The sequence below is a fragment of the Botrytis byssoidea genome, assembly GCF_014898295.1.
Source record: "Botrytis byssoidea strain MUCL 94 chromosome Unknown BBYS_011, whole genome shotgun sequence".
In the NCBI taxonomy this organism is placed as follows: Eukaryota; Fungi; Ascomycota; class Leotiomycetes; order Helotiales; family Sclerotiniaceae; genus Botrytis; species Botrytis byssoidea.
Genome location: NW_024065852.1, coordinates 564651 through 589763, shown reverse-complemented (window position 1 = coordinate 589763; position 25113 = coordinate 564651). Strand labels below are relative to the sequence as shown.

Below are 25113 nucleotides of genomic sequence, written 5' to 3'. Positions count from 1 at the left end.
TACTTTATAACATCCTGATGGAAAGAAGATTCTCTCAATCGAGCCAGGGAGTATCCGTCAGTATCTGACGCTCGATGCGGGTATACATATACATGCGTATACGAACATGCAAAGCTTTTGCGGGCAAGTCCATTGGGGAAATAATGAATAGTAGTGCATGTACTCATGTACTCACTAAGAAATTATTCTCGTTGCGAATCGTATCTCATACTTTCGTCTTGTGGCAAACCATTCACATATTTTTATCCACAGACCTGCAAGTTTCTACTATGTCGTTGGATAGAGGGAATAAATTCATATCTTAATGGAGAGTATTGTTGGTTCTCGTTGCTACTGATTGATGATTATCTATTGTGTGTCATCGATGGCAACTTTATGTATATGTGTGCGCGTGTGTGTATACGAAATAGCAATACCAACATCCAAGCCAAAAACACAACAACAATAATCCCCAATCCCAACAGTCAATTCATCTACAAATACAGCAACAACAACAACAATTTCAATCACACCCCCTTCTCCCTCCCCAAATAACAAATTCCACCTCCATTTCATTCCTCATAAATCTGCATACTGCAGACATGAAGATGTCGAGCGCTGTCAGAAACAATCTTATCAAACATCTCTCGGCTCCAGCTCAGCCATACCCCTGGGGCTTGCGATGATTTTGCAGTTTGTGGAGAGGAAAGGGAGAGAACAGAGGTTGTGGTTTTTATGGCGTTTGATTTAATTTATTTGTTTGTAGGGAGTAAGGGATATTTATGATGTGGTAGGTAAGGTTACTAGAGACCAGAGTTACACAATGCGAATGGAAAGAAACATGGCATTCTATCTTAAGCATAGATGGAGATTTTTCTTTACAGGAGATTGAAATTTTGTCTGCATGTAACAATTTTACTCCACAAAACTTCAGGAAGAGTATTGCATTGAATTGTAGAAGTCTCTCACTTGAAAGCGTTGAACTTTTTAGCACACTTACTTTTTCAGTCTATGTTAACCATAATCTTCCCCATTGACTGTCCATCACATTATAAGTGATTGTTGAAAGATGCAAAATACTCGACCTTCTGTTCAAATCATGAAGCCTTCAAAATATCAGACTTATGAGATTTGAATATGCAAGCAAGTTGAGGTTTGACGCCAGGCCATCACATTGTTGATCTATGTGGTAGCGTACTTGGAAACAATCATATTTTGTGAGGAGCTCCATAGACCAAATACTCCGTAGAAGAAATAGAAAGCTTCAGCTCACTGTATCGATGATGTAATTTGAAGAGCCAAAAATCAAATTCAAGATGTGGCATTCGAGTGACCAGGCAGGGAGGGGCAGGTACCTAGGTAGGCAATATCAACAATATCAAAACCTTTAACCTTTATTTCCCCAGCGATCATGAATAAAATCCACACCACTCAACCCCCAAATCTAGAATCCTACAAACAAGGAAAGCATAAGGATCCATAGAAATCGAGAACAAAAGCTGTTCCAAAGGTTCGACCCTGAAGTTGTTGCGCGTTTCGATTTTCGGTGGAGAAGTATCGGAACGGGAATCGTACAGTGACGATTTTCGATTTTGGGATGAATTTCGTGATCTTCCCTGTTGATGGAATCATGCATGTGCTCCCGGCCCTTGAAACAAATGGAGCAGGGGATTTTGTTTGATAGAAGTGAATGGGTTGGACGGTGGATGTTTGTATGTCTATCTAGGTAGGTAGGTATCTAGGTACACTGCACATTTGTCTATCGTTCATAAATTGTCGTGAATTCACGATACAAGTACGTATAAATCTATGTACAGTTTCCTATGAAATCTCTCGGCAGAGCTTGGATTTCGATATACTCAGAGATTCTTGGAATCTGGATAATCTCCAGCTTGGCTACGTAGATACAGAGTAGTTATTCATTTTGCTAGTCAGGGAAGATCAGCATGCGATCTGTGAGTAATAAATTGGAGCCATCGTTGCATCCACTTTTTCAGGTTATTTTGGAAGAAGATCCGGGACGCCGTATCACTCACTCTCTATGCTTAAATGAATAAACGGATAAGCATAAACCGACCACTTTTTGTACCCGTAGAAGAGATATATCTCGTATGGAGTAGAGGATGGTAAGGGGCTTTGGAGAGAATTTGGGGAGCAATGATATGTTGGTGCACTCTTATTACCATGATTGAATGATGTGGATGTAGCAGAGCATGATGTGGTAAAGCATATCAAATCAAAGCACTAGGTAGGTATATGAGGTCAGCCAAGGGGCAACAAGAGTTCTCCTACTTCCGTTTTGAACGTGTATATTTCTACAATGTAAGTAGTAATAGTAATAGTAGTAGTGATAGTAGTAGTGATAGTAGTAGTGATAGTAGTAGTGATAGTAGTAGTAATAGTAGTAGTAATAGTAGTAGTAATAGTAGTAGTAATAGTAGTAGTAATAGTAGTAGTAATAGTAGTAGTAATAGTAGTAGTAATAGTAGTAGTAATAGTAGTAGTAGTAGTAGTTGGTTAGTATTAGGTAGTAAGATTCTAATTGCTCCTTCCAGGTCATAGGAATTGCCCTGTAGATCTCGTTAATCCTTTCCTCTCCATCGGCTATGGACAACCTGATTTCTTCTACATGAAACAAACTTTACCACTCCCTTACTGCATGTTCCCCGAAAGACTGACTGGTCAAGCCTCTTTCCGCTGCATCCTTTGATGTGTATCTGAAAGAAACCATCATTCTTACCAATTGTATTGTAGTTTCTAAAGATACATGAGTGGTGGCCCGTGGCGCCGGGACGATTCAGTGGCTGCATGAATATGAATGCCTGGGACGGAACACTACCTTACCTTACCTTACCTTACCTTACCTTACCAAACCGCTGCTGTTGCTATCACTTATAAATTGCCGCCAACGAATGCGAAAGAGGTGGGAAGCGCAGGCAACCTACCGTTTGTTGATTTAATTCGATATCCCGAGTTGAGTAGATCATTTACTCAAAATGAGTGTTTGTGAAACGAAGGGTTACCGACCGGTACATGACTGATATCTGATAATATGACAACCGCTGTCAAGAAGTTCTGATGTTTTATGAATTGTATCGCAAGGCTGGTCGCACCAGCCAATATCGAATCCTCATTGGCTTTACCTGGGGATTGACGATGGCTATTTTTCCTTGAAACCGACTTGATTGCATCGTATCTAGGTGGGAGGGTAGGTACCAGGCAGTGGTGTTTTTGACTTTTATTAGTTACCTAGTAATTCCCCACTGCAAATCCTCAAGGTCCCTGAACTCTCGAGTCTCGACATCATCACCAACAACTTACCCAGAACTTATCTTTATCATCACAATACAATAGAGTAGCTCTTTCTCTCAACATCTCCTCATCTCAACTTCTCAACTTTCTTCTCAGGCTTTTGTTCTTGCTTCCAAATTCCAATCATACGCATACGGTGCCTCTTTACTTCCCGTTCGTTGCTAGCATACCTAAGTTTCGCTCGGTATCTCTTGGTACCTAGAGATATACAGATCATACACACACCTGTCTGGTGGCGGGACAATCTCTTCAATATTAGATCTTTCAATTCAATCCTCATCACAATTACATTTCGAACGCTAATTCTATATCGATCTTCTCCAAATCTTCTCCACAACTTGGTTTGTTTTACACTCATCTCAAACGAATTGAATTTCACGTATTACGATCATCCCGTACAGGGTCTGAAATCTGGTGGCGTCAGTGCATTCACCTGGGGTGCATTTTCCCCCTGCAGCAAGTTACATCGATCCAATTTCGAAAATACCTGTTTAGAATTCTCCATTCGTCCAATCAAAGGTACCACGACTGGGAAATCAGATCAGTTTATCCAGTGTTCTACAGATATGATTTGAAAAGGATAAAGACCATCCATTGACCAAACGGAACAATACATAGATGAATTATCTCTAAGCCTTTACTTGTATCGTCTGGCTTCAATATACTAAAGAGACAGTGCCGTTTATGAGGTCACCATGTTAAGATCACTTCGAGGTTTACTGGCGGGTCTGTTATCAAATAGCAATGAACCCAACTACGAATTAATCCATTCGAATGCCAATACTTCACCAATGTCAACGATGTACACTACCAACGACGATACGTTTTCCCACCTAAAACTCTCTTTCACACGATTCCTCTTCTTCCTTATACCTTCGCCAATACAACGTCGACTCCAACCGGCTCATTTCAAGCCTCAAAGATTGTATGCAACGTCCTATCTCGATGGACTTCGTGGAGTCGCTTCCTTGATAGTGTTTTTCTGTCACTACACCGAGGGGAATGTACAATTCATGATACCTTCATATGGCTTGCCAATAGGTGACCCAGTTCCATCCTCTTTCATGCAGCTACCTTTCCTTCGAGTACTTTATAGCGGACGACCTATGGTTCATATTTTCTTCGTGATATCTGGGTTTGTTTTATCATTGAAACCGTTGAAGTTAGCTCGAGCCCATAATTATGCCGATCTCCAAACGACCTTGTCATCATCTGTCTTTCGTCGGGGAATGCGATTGTTTCTACCTACCACTGCTTCTACGTTCATGGTCATGATCTTCATCCGTATGCGTTTGGTTAGGGTTGAAGGATTTGAGACAGCCTCACAGCAGTTTATGGATTGGCTGCATGCAATCTGGACGATAGCTTATTCTTGGGATTGGGATAAGATATGGTGGCCACAATACGATGTTCATGTTTGGACGATTCCCATTGAGATGGCTCAGTCCATGTTTCTTTTCGTCACAATTACCGGCTTGGCGAGATGCAAAGTATGGATTCGCCTCTTCATGTTCGTTGTCATTATGTTATACAGTCTCAAGTGTGGCCGATGGGCTGCGTTCGAATTCGTTGGCGGGGCGCTGGTGGCAGAAGTGGGACTTATTCAACAAGCACGAGCTGAACGACATTCCAACAAAGAGATGCCAGTCTCAGACGAAGAATCTTCAAATTCATGGCAAACATCGGTAGTTTATGCATTCTGGAGTATGAATTTTGTCTTTGCCATGTGGATAGCGGGATGGCCAAACACTGATGTACTGAAAACTCCTGGGCTCAGCGAGATCGCACCTCATACGATGGAGCCATACTGGTCTCAGAGGCGACAGGAGGAACAAGCATTCTCTTGGTTTGCATTGGGGGCCATGCAAGTTGTCTTTGCTTGTCAACAACTTCCTCTATTACAAAAGTTTTTTACCTCTGGTCCAGCGCAATATCTCGCAAACATTTCATATGCACTATACCTTATGCATGGACCGATTCTCGATGTGTTCGCTCACCGGTGGATGCCAATTGTTTGGTGGGCAGTAGGTGGGCGTGAGAATAGTGGTATGTGGACACGAACCTTTGCTTGGTGGGGTGGAATGCTGGGGTTGATAGTACCTATATTTTGGGCGTCAGATATATTTTGGAGGGCCGTGGATATCCCTTCTGTAGAATTTGCAAAATGGTTAGAAGGGAAATGTATTGTGAAGGAGGATTGATATCAAGATACGAAGTGGGATTGAAAGACAATTTTGGAAGCATTTGCAAGGCGTCATCGACATATTGGGATTTACAAACGGGCGTATGATGGATGGATGGAGAAGTGCCAATATTTGGGGGGGGGGGGGGGGGTCGGGGGTACGACATAAAAGTTCAAATGTCGGCAGTATCTATCACAATATATTTGTTAGCGGGAGTCGGGAGTTATGCGATAGAGGTCGATCTGGATTCGCCTCAAACATGAATATCTAAAAGGAAATAAAACCTTATGAAAGAGCAAAGGTGTGACACGGTAACTCGGTGAGACATTTATTACTTCTTTCTTATTTGAGATAGTGCCGAGTCTTATCGGTCAGCTGAAAGGCACAGAAGCTTATTTTGATTGTGTGACGATCCGTCCCGACACGGGTAATAAAATTGAGGCGGGGGATGCTTGACGGCTCGTGATTTTATGCCGCTGAAGATGACAATCCAGGTGATTTGTACGCCACCGATCAACCAATGAACACGAGTACATATCAAATTAATCTTCTTCGCAAACTTATCCATACTTATCTATTTTTTCGTGACCAAGAACCTAGGTGATTGAAGATGTGCAATCAGCTGAGAATGGAGATGTAAGAGGGGGCTCCTAAATACGAAAGGAACTTCGGGATCTGCTCTTAGTGTTGGTGTGGAGATTTTGACAAGAGGTGAGAAGGGTCATATTCGGTAGGTAGCACAAGCGATTCAAGCGGGGCGATCATTAATCGTACAAGCTAGGTATGTGATGGGTTATGTTACATTTGTATCATGCTTTTGGATTCCTACATACTTGTCTCACAGGGAACAGATTGGGATGATCTAGAACTCGGCTTGATCATCGATTACTTTCTAGCTGAAAGTTGCAGTTTTGTGGCAGCGATGGCTCTGTATATGAGTCGTGATGGGTGGATAAAAGGGCTGAGATACCTGGCCGTATTTGTGTGGATCATGATACCTTGCTTTTGAGCCGTACGAGATTGTTTATAAGAACTCGAGTCGGGGTTTTTATAGGACGAGTGCAACGGGGTCTGCATCCACCATTACGCATTGCATTTTCGGGCATTGTTTTCTTGCAGTAGTACAGTAACACCTTTGGTGTAAGGCTGTACGAGGGTATTCAATACCGAGCATACGTTGCTAGGGCGTCAAATTCTTATGTCATCGAGAGACGAGGGGAATTTAAATATGGAGGGTGTGAACGCGGGGAATGGAGTGGATGACAAGAAATTTGTCAAGGAGAAGAATAAGTTGGGTTCGAAATACAGAAATTATTTTACAGGAAAATTTCAAGGAAAATCTAGGAAAGGTGAGAAGTTGGATCAGAAACGTCCACAAAAAGGAAATACTCGATCGAATTCAGAACCGATACCAACGCCAGCACCAACATTGGAATCCAGGTCGGAACTCCCGTCAGAACTCCCGTCAGAACCAACATTGGTTCCAACATCTCAATCACAGGCTCAACCACAATCTCAACCCAAAACCATAACCACAGTCACAGTCATGCCTCCCAAATCATCTACATCCCAACCACGTTGGACTTCCGACATTCCCAAAACAACCCCGACGGTAGTTTCCGATATCGAATCCGCAACTCATAGTATCCATTCTATCTTTCATGACCTCAAAACCATCACTCCGGAAGATGCAAACACACTTCTCCAACTGTTCTCCTCTCAGATCAAGGGTGTCCAAAATGACAACACTCTCCTTCTTGAAAAGACAGTGAAACTCCTAGCATCTCAACCAGAAGATTCACAGATTGGAAAAAGTTTAACAGCAAGTTTTGTAAATACGCTGTGGGATGCTTTGCCGCATCCACCTGTGAGGAGTTTGGATAAGAAGTTTATGTATAGAGATGCAGATGGAGGAAATAACAACATCCTAATGCCGGATTTGGGAAAAGCTGGAACGGCATATGCAAAGAGTGTTAAACCTGAGAGAATGAGGAAGAAGAATCTACCGGACCCCGGTGAGCTTTTTGATGGATTGATGAGGAGGGGCGGATTGGATGGAGAAGAAGCCTTCAAGGGAAGCCCGACTGGCATCAGTAGTCAGCTCTTCTATCTGGCTACGATTATTATTCATGATCTTTTTCTTACGGTATGAACAAATCTTTTCTCTTGGAATTTGGGTCTGGAAAATTTGAGAAATAGATTTAGGACTAACAGAATGGCGTTAGGATCATGAAGATATGACGAAATCGAAGACTAGTAGTTATTTGGATCTCGCACCTCTATATGGTTGTAATCAAGAGGAGCAAAATGCAGTCCGAACATTCGAGGATGGAAAACTCAAACCAGATTGTTTTTCCTCGAAGAGAATCTTAGGATTTCCCCCCGGTGTAGGAGTATTCTTGATCATGTTCAACCGATTCCACAATCATGTGGTTGGAATGCTTGCTCAGTCAGTACTCTTCATTTACTCTTATTCCATTTGTTGGTTGTAGAACCTAACTGAAATCTCAGAATCAATGATAATGGCCGCTTCACAAGACCTAAAGCAGAGGCAGCAAAGTCTGCATTCGATAAATACGATAACGACCTCTTCCAGACAGGCAGACTCATCACTTGTGGCTTATATGTCAACATCGTTTTGAAAGATTATGTTCGTACGATTTTAAATCTCAATCGCACAACTTCAAAATGGGATTTAGATCCAAGAGTCTCTGAGACCAAGACCCTCTTGAATAAGCCTGCTGCTGAGGGTGTAGGAAATCAAGTCACTGCTGAATTCAATTTAAGTATGTTTAATCCCACTTGAAGCGCCAAAACTCCATGATGAATGTGCTAATCAAGTAAAAAGTCTACCGCTGGCACTCGGCTATCTCCCAGAGAGATGAGAAATGGACCAACGCAGAATACGCCAGGCTATTCCCTAATAAAAATCCGGCTGATGTTACACTTCCTGAACTTCTCAGGGGTCTTCACTCCATGGAAGCAGAGCTTCCTACCGATCCATCTCAACGCTCTTTCGCAGATCTCAATCGTTTGTCTAATGGATCATATGATGACGAATCACTTGTCTCAATTTTCTCATCTTCAGTAGAAGATCTCTCTGGTGCTTTTGGGGCCACAAATGTTCCGCCTATCATGCGCTCCATCGAAATCCTCTCTATTCTCCAAAGTCGTTCTTGGAATATGTGCACCCTTAATGAATTCCGGTCATTCGTCGGATTGTCGCGGCACACATCGTTTGCAGATATCAACCCCGATCCTGTTATTGCAAAACGACTCAAAGAATTCTACGGAAGTCCTGATGATGTGGAATTCTATCCGGGAGTTGTGGTTGAAAAGATTAAACCACCGGTGGTGCCAGGTAGTGGATTATGCACTGGATATAGTATCAGTTATAGTATTTTGAGCGATGCGGTAGGATTGGTTAGGGGAGATAGGTTTTATACTACTGATTATACGCCGGAGAGTCTGACTAATTGGGGGTTAGTTGCATTGTTCTTTTCTCCCCCCCTCTCTCTTCCGTTTGCATTCTCTTAAAATTTCGAGAAGATCAAAAGAGTCACTAATATGATAAAATAGATACAATGAAGTCCAATTCGACACCAATATCGACGACGGTGCTGTGCTTTACAAATTGGTTCTTCGAGCCTTCCCAAACCACTTCCAGGGGAACTCTATATACGCACATTTCCCATTTGTCACACCGGAGACTAATCGTGAAATTCAAAAGGACTTGGGAAGAGAAAATCTGTATAGTTGGGATAAACCTAAGAAGAAGGCAGATCTACCAAAAGTGGAGGGTTGGGAAGAGTGCAGGAAGATTCTAGATGATAAGGCTAATTGGAAGGTTAGTTTTCCTTTTCAATCTCAATCTTTGGGATTTCAAACCTTCGGGAATGACAAAAAGGATAAATACTAAGTATGGATAACAGGTAACATGGGGTGCACCAATTGCTGTCCTAACTTCACAATCGCCTTCCGACTCCACAAAGACTACGGGGCCGCCAAAAATCCCCCCGTTCTGTCTTGCAGGAGACGAATCTATAAATACCACCTCGCGCTCTCTTATAATATCTTCTTTCCACGATCTTCCAACCGGTCATGGAAATAAGAATGATAAAGAGCATCCTGATTGGCAATCCTCAATTGCACAATTTTACACAGACAACACGGCCGATTTATTTGATAAACACAAAGTTCTCGTTCCAACCCCAAGTGCGTACAGCAATACCAATGGAAACGGAAGTGCTGCAAGAAATGGAGCTGTAGCGCCCAGGAGGACATACAGAGTGGATGTCGTGTCCGACATATGCAATCGTGTCTTCACTCGTTTTGCAGCTGGCGTCTTTGACTTTCCCCTTAAACTCGGAATGGGCAATACTGTCGACGTTAACGTAACTACGGATGTTGAAGATGGATATACAGAAGAGGAATTGTACACGGCACTTTCCACTGGTTTCATATGCATTTTCAATAATTTCGATGTTACGAAATCTTTCGTGGTGAATCAGGAAGCAAGAGCTGTGGCTAAGAGGCTGGGTGATATTTTGATGGAACATACAAATGGAGGTGGGATTGGAGGGGTAGTGGAAGGATTGAAGGATAGATTGCATAGTCTGGTTCATGATGATGAGACGGAGAGACTTGCTGAGGAGAAAGTAGAGAAAGAGAAGGCAAGATTGGCATTGAAGGGGTATGGGAAGTCAATGCTACAGAGATTTGTGGATAAGGGAAAGAAGGCTGGATGGGGAGTTGAGAGGGTAGTTTGGGAACAAATGTTCGTGTTCCTTTTTGTTTCTTTTATTTTCCCTTCCCTTTCATGCCGTTTCACCTACCCATTCCTATATTTTGAATCATCACGCTAACTCATGTACACAGTCTTCCAACATCGGCAGCTATGACGGCAAATCAGTCACAGCTTCTCTCCCAAGTTCTGGACTATTATCTCAGTGATGCCGGATCTTCACATCTGCCAAAACTCTACACTATCGCTCATGAAACTAGCAATGAGTCTGATGATTTATTGTTGCACTAGTATGTTCCCTCTCACATCTTTTTGTCTTTTCATCCCCCCCTAGAGCTAGATAACCCCAATTTCTCCCAACAAAGAAAAAGAATATATAAACTAACACCATCCAAAGTTTCCTCGAAGCAGCCCGACTCCGCGGCACCGTCGCTCTTTTCCGCCTCTACTCACCCTCCCAAACCCCCTCTCAAACCACCACCACTTCCCACGCACCAGGAACCGTCGTACTTCTCAACCTTCCCCTCGCCCACCACGACCCCGTCGCCTTCCCCAACCCCGAAACGGTCGTTCTCGACCGAAATCTCGACTCCTACCTCATGTTCGGCCACGGGCCGCACGAATGTCTTGGTCGCGACATCGCTTTAGCGGGGATGGTGCGCGTGTTTAGAATTATTGTCGGGTTGAAGAATTTGAGATTGGATGCCGGGTCGAGTGGGTATAGTAGGAAGAGTACGGGGGGTGAGAGCAGGGGAATGAAGACTGTGGAGACGGAGTTTGGCATGGCGTATTTGGATGATGAGTTGGCGACTTTGGGACCATTTCCGAAGGGATTGAGGGTTTGCTGGGATGAGTGAGTGAGAGAGAGGGAGGAGGGTTTAGTGTCTGATTGGTTGGTGGGGGGTCATTTGTCTATTTCTTTATTTATGTATCTACTGAGAAAGGAAGGGAATCGGAATTAGGGTTTATAGTATCTACGTATCATCTAACAACATGCCGTCTTTAACTTCACCGGCGAGTTGTCAGAAAAACAATGGATTTTTCATCACCATATCTCTTCTCCTCCCCAGAGTATCCGCATCACTAAATTCTGTTTTGGATACTTGACTCGTGCTGATGATTCACTGTACATACAGTCCTCCGAGTCTCCTTACTCGTGCATTCTGCTTTTTATACGTGTGAAGATGCATCTACTTGCTTACCTAGCTGTTTATAAATTATAGGTAGGTAGACATCGTCGATATCTCATGGAATTTTCCAATGAGATAGAAGTAGAGAGAGAAATCAGTGATTTTACATAAAAGTATCACTCGTTTGCGAGTGTTTATTTATCTGTGCCGGGGATTCGTGAGATTGTAGATATTATACTATACTATACTATACTATGCTATACATACTGGGCTATAAACGGGGTGGTATGTATGGGGTTTATGAAGAGATTGGTTGGGGATGGGAGGTTTGTTGGTGCTGATTTTTAATTATTTTGATTATTGTTGTTGTGTTGTTGTTGCGAATGGGGAATACATAGATGAGTTCGTGTTCGCGTTCTTATTATCAATCATCATCATCATCATCATCATCATCATAACTTTTCTACACCTCCTCCTCTAGGTAAGTAATCAATATAGAACTATAACCACAATTCTCAATCCTATCCTACAAAATCCAGATGCATCATCTTCATACCCTCAAGTTCTTCAATATTCAATTCTCGGGCTATGATAGTCATGGGGAATCTTAAGTTCGTTTGGATGAAACTTTTTGGGTGGTGAGTTTGGGGAGTGCTGGGCTTGCATGTTTGGGTTTTTATATGGACGGATGGAAATAGAGAGAGATTGTGTGTGTGTGATGTGGGGTTTGGAGGGTTTGAGTTGGTTAAAGTGATATTTTGATGTGATGACGAAATGTTACCGCTGATAGATTCTTGGAGGAAGAATAATGATTGGTGTATGTATATTTGCATGTGCGTATTTTTCAGTCAGAGTAATGTTTTGTGTTGAGACTATATAAACACGATATTTACTCGTTGTAGATGAGGTCTTTCACGAATGGTATTTGGCAAGAAAGAAAGGAAAGATTCGTATGAGGTAGTTTTCTTGTAGCACTCTTGAAGTTTTCTGGAGATGGGATTCTTTGTTTTTAGGTCTAGAAGAGTGTTTTTTTCTAAAGTTTGGTATGGTGAATTAGTGCTGTTAATTTTGATGTTGATCTTGTCGTTGTTGTGAACTCTAACGACAATGAACATGTTCGAAGATATCTTTTCGTTGTCATTTTGTGTGTCAAATGTTTATTGAGAAGATGCATGTACCTCTAATAGATCGATATTTCATATGACGCTTTTCATCGAAGAATAAGTAAAAGCCAGTAATAATTTACTCACCACGTGCTCTCATACCATTGCGTTAACATTCCTGGAATAGAGTTGATATTTGAAAAAGCTGGTGGTTTTATACTTAGAAGAGTAAGTGAGAATGGGTGAAGAGAGGATGAGATGGAAGTTTAGTGCATTCACTCATTTTGTAGTTTATCATCTTGAGTTTAAGGTTAGGTATTAGTTAAGTGAATGTATTAAAGAATCATAGAGTGTTTGATGATTGCCATTTTTTTCTCTTTATCGCAGAGTGTAATCTTATTCTAAGGCGATTTTGCTTGTTGACGGGCTGCTGGGCTTCCGGTAACGGTTTCTTTGAAATCAAAAGAAGTAGTATGAGGTCTGCAAGAGGAAAGGAAGACATTTTCGGGGTATGTTTGGGGAAGCAGTGGACTGAGAGAGAGTAGGAGATTCTTTAGCGAGATTAAAATCAAGCATCATAAAGAATGAGGATGACTTCTTTTCCATCATGAGGAGGTATGTACAAGTAGTTAGCATTGTTCAACTAAACCACTTCCAAGTACCCACGTATACCGAGTGATTAAATTGCTATTAAAGGAAATAGAAAATGTTCACTAGAAGATAGGATTTAGTATAGTAGATTCGTTAACATTATATACATTATAAATAGTAGCCAAGCCCATTTTAAACACCACAACCTCTAAGTAAGAACGCCACCTCCAAACAGATACCGCTATATACATGCGCATCTAAATGCACTTTTGGTCATAATTCATTAAGCGTTACCCATAAATACTCTCATCCCAATCCTGTGCTCTCGGTATCCAGTAGCCGACCTGATCTCTAGAATTTAGCATTCAATTTCCATCCGCCACCATAACCTCTTGCGCATGCCATTGCAACTGCGCTAGAAGCATAGCACAGACCAGTGAACAAGATCAATCCCCAGTAAGCACCCCCGCAAGCCTCAATTAGAACGCCGGCGATTGGAACACCGGTCAAACATCCAATACTGACAACTGAATAACAAGTTGCGTAATATCTGCCATAATCCTTGGTGTCGCACAATTGGCCCACGCAAACGGGGGTTAAACCGACATTGCTACCGCATGCAAAACCGAGTATTATGACGGTGCAAATTAAACCCGCGTAAGTGTTTCCGAAAGGAAGCCAGACAACAAAACAGGCAAATACAGTAAGAGAGAGTGCCATAATAATAGTGTTGAAACGGCCAATCATATCAGCTACCAAGCCTGGGAGGAAACGGCCGACAACAGATGCAGCAGATAGGATGGACAGAGATTGGTAGGAGATTCTTGCATCAAATCCTTGATAGAGAGCGTAGGATGTAATATAAGTGACTGGAATAAAAAACCCCCATTCAAGGAGATAGACACCCAATACCGTGAAGGCAAAATCTGGCTTCTTGAAGATTTTGATATCTGGATGAGGGCTTTGAGCAGTTCGGGAACGTGGCAGACGCGGTTTAATGAGGAGGTTGGCTAAAGCGGTGATGAAAACGAAGATGAAACCCATTACACGCATTGTCCATGAGAACTAGATTGATATCGCTTAGTAATGTTCTGTGTTAAATGGAGAAGTTTGGAGAATGTATACTTACACCAATCTTTGGAATGAGGTTCTCTAAGAGAAGCGGGAAAACAATGCCACCGACAGCACCACCAGTGGCTGCAATTCCAGTTGCATTTCCACGCTTCTTATTGAACCAGTGGCCAATTACTGCGACTGATGGAGTAAAGGTCAGCGAACTTGCAAAACCACCGAGTATGCTGAATACGGCGATCCAATGCCAGTATTCTAAAGACAGTTAGCTTTGCACGATCTTGCTTCTTGGGTTCAAAAACTTACCAGTACACTCCCCAAAGAGGAAGATGGAAAGGACAAGCAAAATGCTTCCTGGCAGGACCAAATATCTTGGCCCATAAACGTCGAATGCAGGTCCAATGTAAATGCCGCCAATAAACAAAATGAATGAGTATAGTGAAAAAATCCATCCAATTTGCGAATCAGAATAAGATGCCAACTGGTTCGTAGCTAAGTAAGCTTGGAATGAACCTGTGGAATTTGCAATACCGAAACTGCAAAACATGCCACACCATGATCCAAAGACAACTAGCCAAGCTTGCAATCCACCCTCGGGGTACTTATAATCATCCTCAGAATCCGAATCAGATCCATCTACCAGTGGATCAGGAAGTGGAGTAACAGTAACAACGACTATTTTCTCTTTCTCTGAGCCGAGAGCTCCGGCTAAGGAGCCCTCGTCTGCATTCTTTTCAAGATCAATTGTTGTGGTGGAGTCTTTGTTGACCTGGGATTGGTCCATGGTATGCCGGGTTGAAATGTTTGAGGGATTATGTGCTTATCGTTGTATCTGATGCGAAGAACTCTGTGCCTAGCAGCAGATATAATGCTTTCACGATCAAACGCAATTGGGAGAAAAGGGTACAGGATCCAAGATAGTGGTAAGAAGTATGGGGCTGAATTTGATGCTGAGAGACTTCCTGTGTGCTTTTGATGAGGATGTGATGATTTACTGTAAAAGACGAAGGGAATAAAGACTTCATATATGAAAGATACGCCAGGGTGCTTCAGCTTCAATGAGGATACTTTCTGGTTGTCAATGCCCAACGTTACCACTATGCTTGACTGAACGCCATCCCTTTCGGGATCTAGCCCTCTCCCCAGAGCCGACAGTAAGTATGTTCTTGGTGTGTGATCACTACAAAGCTCCATTACGGCACACACTAATAACTTCACGATGCTAGCTTGCGATGGTAATACACTCAAAAAGTCTTGCCAACTCAAAATCTGGAACAAAATCCGCAGTGCCGACGTAGTACTTGGAACGCTCTGGAGCATAAAGTTGGGCTTATGTCACTCGTGATACCCAAAAATAACGAAAAGAACAGACGAAATTGCGCAAAGGAGGATAAAATTTGAAGAAGAAAAGAAATAATTCTCCACCATTTTGCGGTCAACGGGGAACCTCTGCTAGCTCACCGTGAAGCTTGAACTTGTCAGGTTTTGCGGGGCGGAAAAGGTTTCCAATTTTGGAAAAACAATGCGGATTTCAATAAATCATCTCCATTTCAACAGTACCGACGGTATCCATTTTCCCACAGACAAAGTCAAAAATCTGATGTGAAATACTCATGTGCTGGAGGTGACAAATGGATTGTTGTTTTGACGATAGAAGGATTGTGAAGGGGTAAAATAAAAGAGAATGATTTGGCGACGCAAACGAGAGCTAGCGTAGAAATTCTCGGCAGAAGTTTCTCCGAAGAACCTTTTCTACAATCTCCACCTTCACCTCATATCCATCCATCCTCATCTTCATTCTGCATTCTCAATCACGGTTTCACTCAGCGCTCTAACGTTTTCGTAACCTTAAGAGCATCTGTTCAATAAAATCTATGAACGTGTCGATCCTCTCTCATGATCTCGATCAAAGCGTCATTTCCCTGAATGTCTCGTATACCAACGTGTTTGATCAATTACCACACCGAAGGACAGCGTTCTCAATGCAGTACCTCGAGTACCTGCAGGGACCATGTGTATTTGTTCTAGAATGATTCGATTGGGCTGGAAAGCTTCTTTGCAGGTGAATTTGGAAGCTATTAGCAAACAGAAATTAAAAAGTCCATCTTGTGAAGCGCTTAAGATGGATCCGGGTCGTGCACGAAGCATTCTTCTTGTGGGGATAATTGACATCCCAGTTGTCACGAACACGGTTGGATCCGAGATGTCTGTCTTCTCCACTTGTTCCACTTAGCTCTGGGCACATCTATCATTTTGAATGCGAATCCAATGTCTGAATATGCTCACATGGCATGTAAATGTCCCTATCGGTGTAGCAGTACTTACCAGTGTAAGGTTAAAGTTACTTTGTATAGTGGAGAGCTTTTTTTTTACCAGCAGAAATCCATATCAATCGGCAGGCGACCTAAACCTTAAGAAAAATATGCAAGAAAATGGACGTTCTTTTTTTTTCATGGTTTGCTACAGCCTACAGGTACGGAGAAAGCGGACTGGTACCTGGTCAGTTCCCATCTCTACTTCGGGGCCATAAGTCCCAACTGCAAATCCACAGTTTCTATAGCTCACTTACACATCTATATATATGCTAAAGCTTGGGCCAGGCGAAGTTGCAGACTCACGCTATTCCCGGAAAGCATCCAAGCTCTGAAACGTTAGAATGAACAGGGCGTCTCAAAGTTAGATGGTGGTATGTGCTGTCTAGTCTCCGGTACATGAACAGTGCCATCAGTCCTACTTATTATTTTGGATGTGAGTAGGTACCTAGTTGATGTAAAAATGTTGATGAAGGAGATATCGTCCATATCTCAAGGCCTCTAGAAATCTGGCGTAAATTTCAGTGAGCGTCGTAACCTGTAGATGACGAGCTGTGTAACTCTCGAGATATGGGAACCACCCCCAGCATTCTCAATCGTGCGAACATTTCTTGATTCTGAATTCCTGCCAGCCCCAGGCCTTTCAACAATTTCTTGAATGAACAGAACTTCTTTGCAGAATCAAACCCTTTTATTCGCCAATTCAAATTTTGTGAAATTCATTCCATCACCAAATGCAGATCATTTGGGACAAAGAGGAACATGCACAGAATGTACTGTCAGTCAAAGAACAAGAATCCTTTGAATGGAATTATCGTCATGAAGAAGGATAAAGTTTTATTTTCCAAATTTATCATTTTTGCCCATCTTTTATATTCGCAAAGTGTGGTGATATCAATGATCGAATTCAATAACAATGGAAAATTCATCAAAACTCAGCGAGTACGAAAGTAAGCGAGCGAAATTGGTCGCTGATGAACAGGAGTACAGAGGGGGTGAGTCTTCTGTTCATCTCTCAACTCAAATATGACACACTAACGTTGTAGACTATGGTTTTGTTGAGTCTCTTTCGCCTACAGCCCAAGCCGCCAATACGATAGTTTCTCGCATTCAACAATTCAACCGGCAGGTTCTTTTTGATCCAGTTGAGCCAACGAGTCGCTTACGTTCAGACTCTGGTTTCCCCCGCATCAAAGAATCCATAGCAAGGACAGCTTTGTTAGAAATAATGAAAAAGTTACCAAAAGGTGCAATTCTTCACGCCCATGACGCTGCTTGCGTCTCGATTGATTTTATCATTGAGAAGATGATCGAGACTCCGGGCATGTATATCAGCGCCTCAAGGCCCCTTGACGAATGGTGGGCGAAAAGGGAGAAGAGAATAAAGATAAAATTCACATACAGTTCTTCGCAACCTCGACAGACTAGAAACTCAGTAAACAATCTTTGGGGCCCTGATTATGTACCCAATTCACTTGTTCCAGTCTCTCTTGCGGCGTCTACATACCGTGATTACCCTACCACTTTGAACTACGATAAATATCGTATCGCAAATAGTATCGAAAGACAACCTCTTCAGGGCAAGTCTTACTTTATCACCTGGTTGAAGATTCGATTAACGAAGACGGAGACCCAGCGTACATATGTCAATGGGAGATTCAATGAAGCTTGTAATACATTCCAGAGTGGAAGAAAGCTACTTAATACGATAATTCATAACGAGCCAATTTTCCGACCATTCCTCAAGCAAATTTTTGAAGGGCTGGACGAGGACAACGCTAAGTGGATAGAGATTAGGATGATTTTCAAGGTTGAATTTCGATTAGAATGGAGTGATACACCAGCCGGAGAGCTTGAAATGGCAAGAGTAGTTTGGGAAGAAAGAGAAAAGTTTGCAATCGCGATGAAAAAGAAAAATAAAGAATGGTGGGGACTGCGGGTTATCTGGACAGGCTTGAGACTGTGGAAAGATGAAGAAATCAAAGCTGGTATGTTTTTCCTTTATACATATCTCTGGGAGAAGCTGACTCCATTCAATAGATATGGATGCTTGCATGCGTGTGAAGGAACGATATCCAGATCTGATCTCAGGATACGATTTAGAGGGAGAAGAAAAACTCGGTCGTACGCTCGAAGATCTCATACCTATTTGCCTCTGGTTTAAGCAACAATGCGCAAGCCGCAACTTAAACATTCCATTTTTCTTGCATGCAGGAGAATGCTTGGGTAATGGTGATGTAAATGACCATAATCTTTAGTAAGTATGCTTGAAACATATTCAATGCTCCTGACTGCTGATTGTTGGTTGTTTAGTGATGCCATTCTTCTAGGTACTCGACGTATTGGTCATGGATATTCACTTCCTAGACACCCGCTGCTGGAAAACATTTGTAAAGAGCGACAAATTATGATCGAGTCCTGTCCACTCTCAGACGGAAGTATGAGATTAACAAATCCTGCCAATGCTCATACTTTTCCAATGCTGTTGGCAAAAGGTGTAAGTGCTAGTTTGAATTGTGACGACCCATTTTTATTAGGTCAAGAAATGATAGGTGTTTCAATGGAATTCTTCATGTGCATCTGGTCATGGGATAGTATAGATCTGGGTGGTCTGGTATGTGTATTTCCTCTATGGACCGATTGTACTGTGATGAACGAGCTTGCAAGCTAATTTATAATAAAAGGGTCATTTGGCACAAAACAGTGTAAGGTGGTCACAATTTGAAGATCAGACTGACGAAGATTGGCAATCGGGAATCCGATCAGGCGAGGATTCAAAGAAAGGATTAAAGGCTCTGAGAATGCGAGAGTGGAAGAAAGACTGGGAAGAATTTTGTGCTTGGGTTGTTGAAAGATACGGAGAGCCTTGGGGAAATGAAGATGCTTTTAAGGCTACTTTGAAAGAGAGAGCGGAATTGATTGAGCAAGATATGGCGGATGAAGATGCGGTAGAAAAAGAACTTGATAGAATAGCCGCGCGGTACAAGGAAAAAGACGAGTCGCTAAGAGAATGGAAAGATAAAGAGATGAAGAGAAGGAAGTTCATTACTAAAGCGAAGGAACTGATGGCTGAGGAAAAGCTACAAGAAAATATGTCTAAAGGCTTGAAGAAACCTCCCGACAGTCCTGATAAGACTCCAAAGATGGTATTGAAGAAGCTACCAAAGAGTTGAAACTGGATTTTGGAAGTCGATCCGAGATGGATTACTGCTCAAGGTATCAAGCAGGTTCTAGACATAAATCTAGAATAGCAAGAAAGACTGATCAAAGCTAAGTGTATTGGAGTTCTCGATCATTATGTCAAAGTCAGGAATTAGTTGCAGTTCACATTGTTAGATTTTATGGTATATATCACTATGTAATGTATGATTAAAAAGGGATACAATGAAAATGACTGTTCTTGCACCAGACGACTATGGAAAGTGGGAGATGACTAAAGCAAGGAAATTCGGAATATTTCCTTGACTCCATCTGGATAAGTTTCAATATAATAATAAGTAGGTAGCTAAGTCTCAGGGAAGGAACGAGTCGAAAATTTAGCTTCCCCATTCAGGTCCCGGTACTTATCAATGCGGGGTAATGTTGACTGTTATCGTTGACATGATCCACACAATTCGATTTCCAAAGTCATACTGTAAGATTGGGAGACTTTCATTTGATATAGGTAAAGCAAATTAAGGGATATATCGAAAAGATCAGCAACTCAGATACAGAAGCAAGTGGTAGGTACCATTGTCTTGGTTTCTTGTTGCTCAGATACTCACTATGGAACTAATTATCTTTTCACAACGACCTTCACTTGCTCTCTCAGATGACACCATTTCTTCATCGCAGAGCGGAAAAGATTGGACCAAAGAAGAAGAGAAAATTGCCCAAGCCGCCTGAGATTATGATGAATCCCAAAGAGAAGTCTTAATTTCGAGACATATACTTATCGACTGAGAGAGCTTTGCTCTTTCACGCTTAAAGATCCTTTTGTCGACGACGGCCGATATACATATGATTCCGATGGGGAATGGGAGGATAATGCGCCATATACCTAGTATTAATAACTATGTGCTTAGGGTTCATCTGTCTTCTCTTTCAATGCACACTCGGAGATGAAAATATTCTACTTTTGAATACTTCCAGTGTAATTGATGAACGATTGGTTTATGCATATTCAGAAAAAAGTGGGGGACTTTTCATCAGAGGACAGGATATCTGGTTGATGTCTGTCTTGAATGATTGGCGAGAGAATTCCTATTAATCTCATAGTTTACTACAAATTAGCCAAATACATCAAACCAGTGCCTTCAGCGCAGCCTATGTATTCAGCGTCCAAATCTCCCGACTTCAAAACACACAGCTCCACAAACAACACCGACTTTCCCTTTTCCAACTGGCCTCCAGGCCCATAAAGACTCATGACCGTCTTTCTCAATTCCACATGACCTTTATGGGAACGGCCTGCTTGCTCAAAATGCGACAGGTCCAAGAAATATCCAAGTTGGTTTGTCTCTGCGATAGCTTCGGTATCAAGCTCTAAATCTCCTTTGGCATCAAATTTTTCATTCACCATCTCTGGAGTGGGGTTCTCATGGCCTATGTGTGTTGTAAATGCCACTACACCATTTTTGTTGCGTTCAGTATCGAGATGAGATATCCAGGATTGGGCATGTGGATTTATTTGCTTGAGCCAGGCTTCTGTTTCCGCGGGTGGGATATTTGGTTGGCGTTGTCCTTCACGGACAAAAATGAGATTCTCGGGTGGACTAGAGATGGTTACTCTACCTAATTTTATCTTGGAGCTGCGAATTTTAGGTATATCAATAGTTTTTCTCGCGTCGTTTGGTTTTGCTTTGGTGATGGTAATATAAGCGGAGGTAAATGTATCTTTGGGATCGGTATGTGCATCTAACGTCTCAGATAGTCGATGACGGTATACGCCCCAGTATCCTTCGTCGGAACTTTGTTTTAATGGAAGAAGAGTACCCATTGCTGAGGCGACGGGTTGGCTTGAGGCGAACATGAAGCGCGATTTCGGGACGGTCATTACCTCGCGCCAGACACCTGCGTCTGGGGGGAGAGAATTCCAGAATTCTTGAACTGGGGAGGAGGCTTGGAATGATTGGTAGGAGGAGGATGATAGCCAGTAGGCGATGAAAGTAGTGGATTTTGGACCATGACGAGGAAGTCCGTGACTTTCGTCTTGAAGATGGTCGACACGATTGGCAGACGAAGAGAGTAGCTTGTATAGGGTGGATATGAAAATTACTTTTTTTAGCGTAAGTTCTTCGTGTTGGACACCAAAAATTCCATAAGTAAAGATGTAGTCTTTTCCGTCCATATCAAGAAGAAAAACCATGATGGGCAATGTTTATTAAGATAACAGTAGTATATCTTCTCGTGGGAATTGACACTTGTATCCAGAAATCACATAAGGTCTTTGATTTTGACCATCTGAAAAAGTACTAACATGAAAGCAGTATGGAAGGATCTGAAACACTTTTTATAATGGCTTACTATGCCTGGAAATATTTTGTCCATAGATGGGTACCCCTGAATTTCAGCATGACTGGCTCTTATCTTCATGTTGCGGATGTAGTATCCGCCCTAACGACATAGCCATATGGAGACGATGACAATAAATATACAGTAAGACTGCGTTCGGCTAACATGGTGCCACTCAGCTGCGGAGATAGGCTATTGAGATTGTGCGACATTACTCCTGTGTAACACATAGCTTGAAATACGGCACTTTCGTAATGATTTCTGTGTTGGATGCAGGAGATTGGAATTCAAAGAAGTTGTCCGGAATATGTACGGGTTATTAGTTCTAGGAAGTTGCCGGTACGCTTCTACACTATTGATGTCTAACTAACCACGTTTTGCGTAGCTCAAAAGCTCAGACCATAAGTTTATTACTACGAAGTAGGTACCTGTTGACAATGACAACGACCTGAAAAGTTGCAACAGCGAGTGATACATACCTAGGTACCGGGAACCAGCGTTCAATGTGAATCTTCTACATCTCAATGCCAAGAGAAAGGTCTCCATCAATCATTAACCTTGATAACCGCGGAAACAATTCCATTGGGATTTACAAATGTAAGGTCCACCAGTGGGGAGAAGACTATGACATTCTCATATGCATGTCATATCGTTTACTAACATGATTCATTTAGCTTCTTGTCTTATGTAGCATATTTCAACTTGCAAGAACACTATCAAACGTGCGGGTTTATGTTGTGTATCCGCAGCCATGGAATCCATGACTTCTAACGAGCAAACACGTCTACGAATCAAAGTTGCTTGTGAAGAATGTCGAAGGAACAAACGAAAGGTATCTATCGACACCATAATATGACCTAGAATAGTTCGTAGCATTATATACTAATTATGATCAGTGCCAAGGCCAGAGACCAACATGTGCTTTATGTGAAAAAGGAGGGAAGCTGTGCTATTATCCACCAGAGACCTCGCGAAAGTATGTTCTCAGTTGACTGAATCAGTCTACACCACCAGCTTAACTAATACGCACAGACGTAAACATTGCGATGATGGCTATGTCCGTAGTCTCGAGGACAAAGTAAAAGCTTTGGAGGCTCAGTTGGCACACTATCAAAGTTTGGACCCTCAATCTCAACACAATGAAGAATACATGGGTCACGAGATTTTGCCCGTACGCAGTCCTGCTACCACCAGTTCTCTTACTTGTGAGTCTGAAGCCATGAGCCCAGAGAGCATTGATGAGCCCAATGATCCGCGCTCGCAGGTTGCATTGAAAGAGCTTGCTTCATTGATGTTAACCATGGATATCGAGAAGGGTGAACCGTCATTTACCATCCCAAGGAACAAGTCCTCCTCTAGACAAAATTCCATTTCAACCGAGAACTTGAATCCTGATACTAGCAGTCATGACACAGACTTTAAAAATATTGGATTCTACACAGAAACACGAACGCATCTCGTTGATTGTTTCATGGCTGCATTCAATATTTATCATCAATTTATAGAACAAGGAGAGTTTCAAACCATTCTATTGGAGACCACATTCTCAACAGAACTGGATTTTGACTTCCGTAATCATGCCTTGCTTTCCGTGGGTGCCTTTCTTTCTCCCAAGTCGGATGCAAAGGAATTGAGTACTCACCATGCCACATCTGCCGAGAACATCCTATTGAGATGTATACGGGAACATCCGAGTGACTTGGTTGTTCAAGGACTTGCATTGTTATCGTGGCGAGAGTTGATGCTGGAGAATAACAGCATGGCCTACACTTACATAGGTACATCTTCCCTCATCTTTTGGTCAAACATTTATTGATAGAATTATCGCAGCTATGGCCACAGGCTTGATACTACATCTTGGGCTTCATGTGAGTAGCCTCGGATCAGGGAAGTCGCCAGACCTGAGTTTGAATCGTAATTCCACGGTCGATGACTATGTTCGTAAACGCCGAATAAGGTCATTTTGGGCTTATTTTTCGGTGGATCGGTAAGTATATCTGTACACAGACTACGATGTAAAAATAATAACTTTTGTGTGTAGCATGGTAACTTCAAGTCTTGGAATGAATTGCACCATACACTGGCAACGTATTCGAATATCCTCATTCTTCAGCGTCTTGGATCATAACCCGTCACCCGATGAATTGGCCCATGATAAGTTCTGCCAGCTATGGCATATTTGGGACTCTTTCATGGATCAAAGGTAGGTTCTCGTATCACAATTAAAGAACAATCAACTCACATTATCAATTAGGTATGCGTTTGAGTGGACCGTTTTGAAAGCCAAGCAACGGGAAAATCTTTTGAAACGCGCGCATCAAGCACTCACAGATTTCTATGCGGGTACCGATGATAAGCTGGCTCTGAGTAAGACTTACATGCCTCAAACTTTCCTTCTTTTTCAGTTGGCATATCACACTGCAATATTGCTCATTCATCGTCCCTTTCTAAACGAGCCTAAAGGCTCGGAAACTCTGAGCTTTGCTCTGAGATCAGCGACAAACGCCGCTGCCTCGATAGCTCGAATTGTTCGAGCATATCGAAAATTTCGTGGATTTGCTGATGCCAATCCTCAAGTCATAGATTACATTCTTAGTGCTGCCGTGATTCATTTATTGAATGCAACATCTGGCCGTAACTTTCTAGGGAGGCAATCTGCCAATAGCCTACAAAGTTGTTTGGATGCTCTAGTCGAGATGCAGAGTACGTGGATGCCACAAGCAAGCAGAGCGATACAAGAAATTCAAGAGCTCGCAGCCAAATGGAAAGTAGTATGGGCATTACCACTAAAATTTAGCCAGCGCTTACCAGAAGGGGAAATTCGTCAAGACCGCAGTCGAGTTATGGTACCGATGCAAGAATTTTCAAATGTCCTTACTGGTGGCGCTCAAATACCCCATGGATTTGATATGGGTGAAACCGCGAATAGGTACATGTATACTGGCTTCAATAATGACTGCGGGGCTCTGTGGGATCCAAGCTTATTTGAAAATGCATTGGAGCATGTCAATCTACCTGAACATTTTGCGTATCAATCAAGTCTTGAGTGGCTTTTCGACGAAAGCAATCCTGGTCTGCAGTAGTAGTCTATGAGATATCAAAGACAAGAAAGTTTCTGACATTTGGCGATCCGTCGGACGATGTAGTCGACAATTGTGCTTACACCCGAGTAAGACATAATAAATTTGCTTCTCC

General features: G+C 42.3%; 6 protein-coding genes across 6 annotated transcripts; 4 read left to right on the top strand and 2 right to left on the bottom strand.

The window, feature by feature from the left end:
- Window positions 1-3986: 3986 nt before the first annotated feature.
- EAE97_006205 (uncharacterized protein) lies at window positions 3987-5492 on the top strand (the record flags this gene model as incomplete). The annotated part of the gene is made up of 1 exon (XM_038876718.1): window positions 3987-5492. One exon carries the CDS (start codon window positions 3987-3989, stop codon window positions 5490-5492), a length of 1506 nt encoding a protein of 501 aa, XP_038732425.1.
- A 648-nt stretch (window positions 5493-6140) lies between these two features.
- EAE97_006204 (uncharacterized protein) lies at window positions 6141-11255 on the top strand. The gene is made up of 9 exons (XM_038876717.1): window positions 6141-6204; window positions 6256-7620; window positions 7700-7923; window positions 7986-8260; window positions 8323-8956; window positions 9054-9321; window positions 9407-10251; window positions 10353-10508; window positions 10616-11255. The coding sequence occupies exons 2-9, from the start codon at window positions 6673-6675 to the stop codon at window positions 11073-11075; spliced, it is 3810 nt and encodes a 1269-aa protein (XP_038732424.1). The 5' UTR covers window positions 6141-6204; window positions 6256-6672; the 3' UTR covers window positions 11076-11255.
- Window positions 11256-13393: 2138 nt separating this feature from the next.
- On the bottom strand, window positions 13394-14897 carry EAE97_006203 (uncharacterized protein; the record flags this gene model as incomplete). The annotated part of the gene is made up of 3 exons (XM_038876716.1): window positions 13394-14107; window positions 14172-14368; window positions 14420-14897. The coding sequence occupies 3 exons, from the start codon at window positions 14895-14897 to the stop codon at window positions 13394-13396; spliced, it is 1389 nt and encodes a 462-aa protein (XP_038732423.1).
- A 2444-nt stretch (window positions 14898-17341) lies between these two features.
- EAE97_006202 (uncharacterized protein) lies at window positions 17342-19598 on the top strand (the record flags this gene model as incomplete). Its single annotated transcript, XM_038876715.1, has 5 exons — window positions 17342-17420; window positions 17472-18413; window positions 18466-18682; window positions 18739-19039; window positions 19110-19598. 5 exons carry the CDS (start codon window positions 17342-17344, stop codon window positions 19596-19598), a joined length of 2028 nt encoding a protein of 675 aa, XP_038732422.1.
- A 1088-nt stretch (window positions 19599-20686) lies between these two features.
- On the bottom strand, window positions 20687-21772 carry EAE97_006201 (uncharacterized protein; the record flags this gene model as incomplete). Its single annotated transcript, XM_038876714.1, has 1 exon — window positions 20687-21772. The coding sequence occupies one exon, from the start codon at window positions 21770-21772 to the stop codon at window positions 20687-20689; it is 1086 nt and encodes a 361-aa protein (XP_038732421.1).
- An 897-nt stretch (window positions 21773-22669) lies between these two features.
- EAE97_006200 (uncharacterized protein) lies at window positions 22670-25001 on the top strand (the record flags this gene model as incomplete). Its single annotated transcript, XM_038876713.1, has 6 exons — window positions 22670-22750; window positions 22815-22894; window positions 22951-23696; window positions 23749-23905; window positions 23960-24121; window positions 24173-25001. The coding sequence occupies 6 exons, from the start codon at window positions 22670-22672 to the stop codon at window positions 24999-25001; spliced, it is 2055 nt and encodes a 684-aa protein (XP_038732420.1).
- Between the last annotated feature and the right edge of the window lie 112 nt (window positions 25002-25113).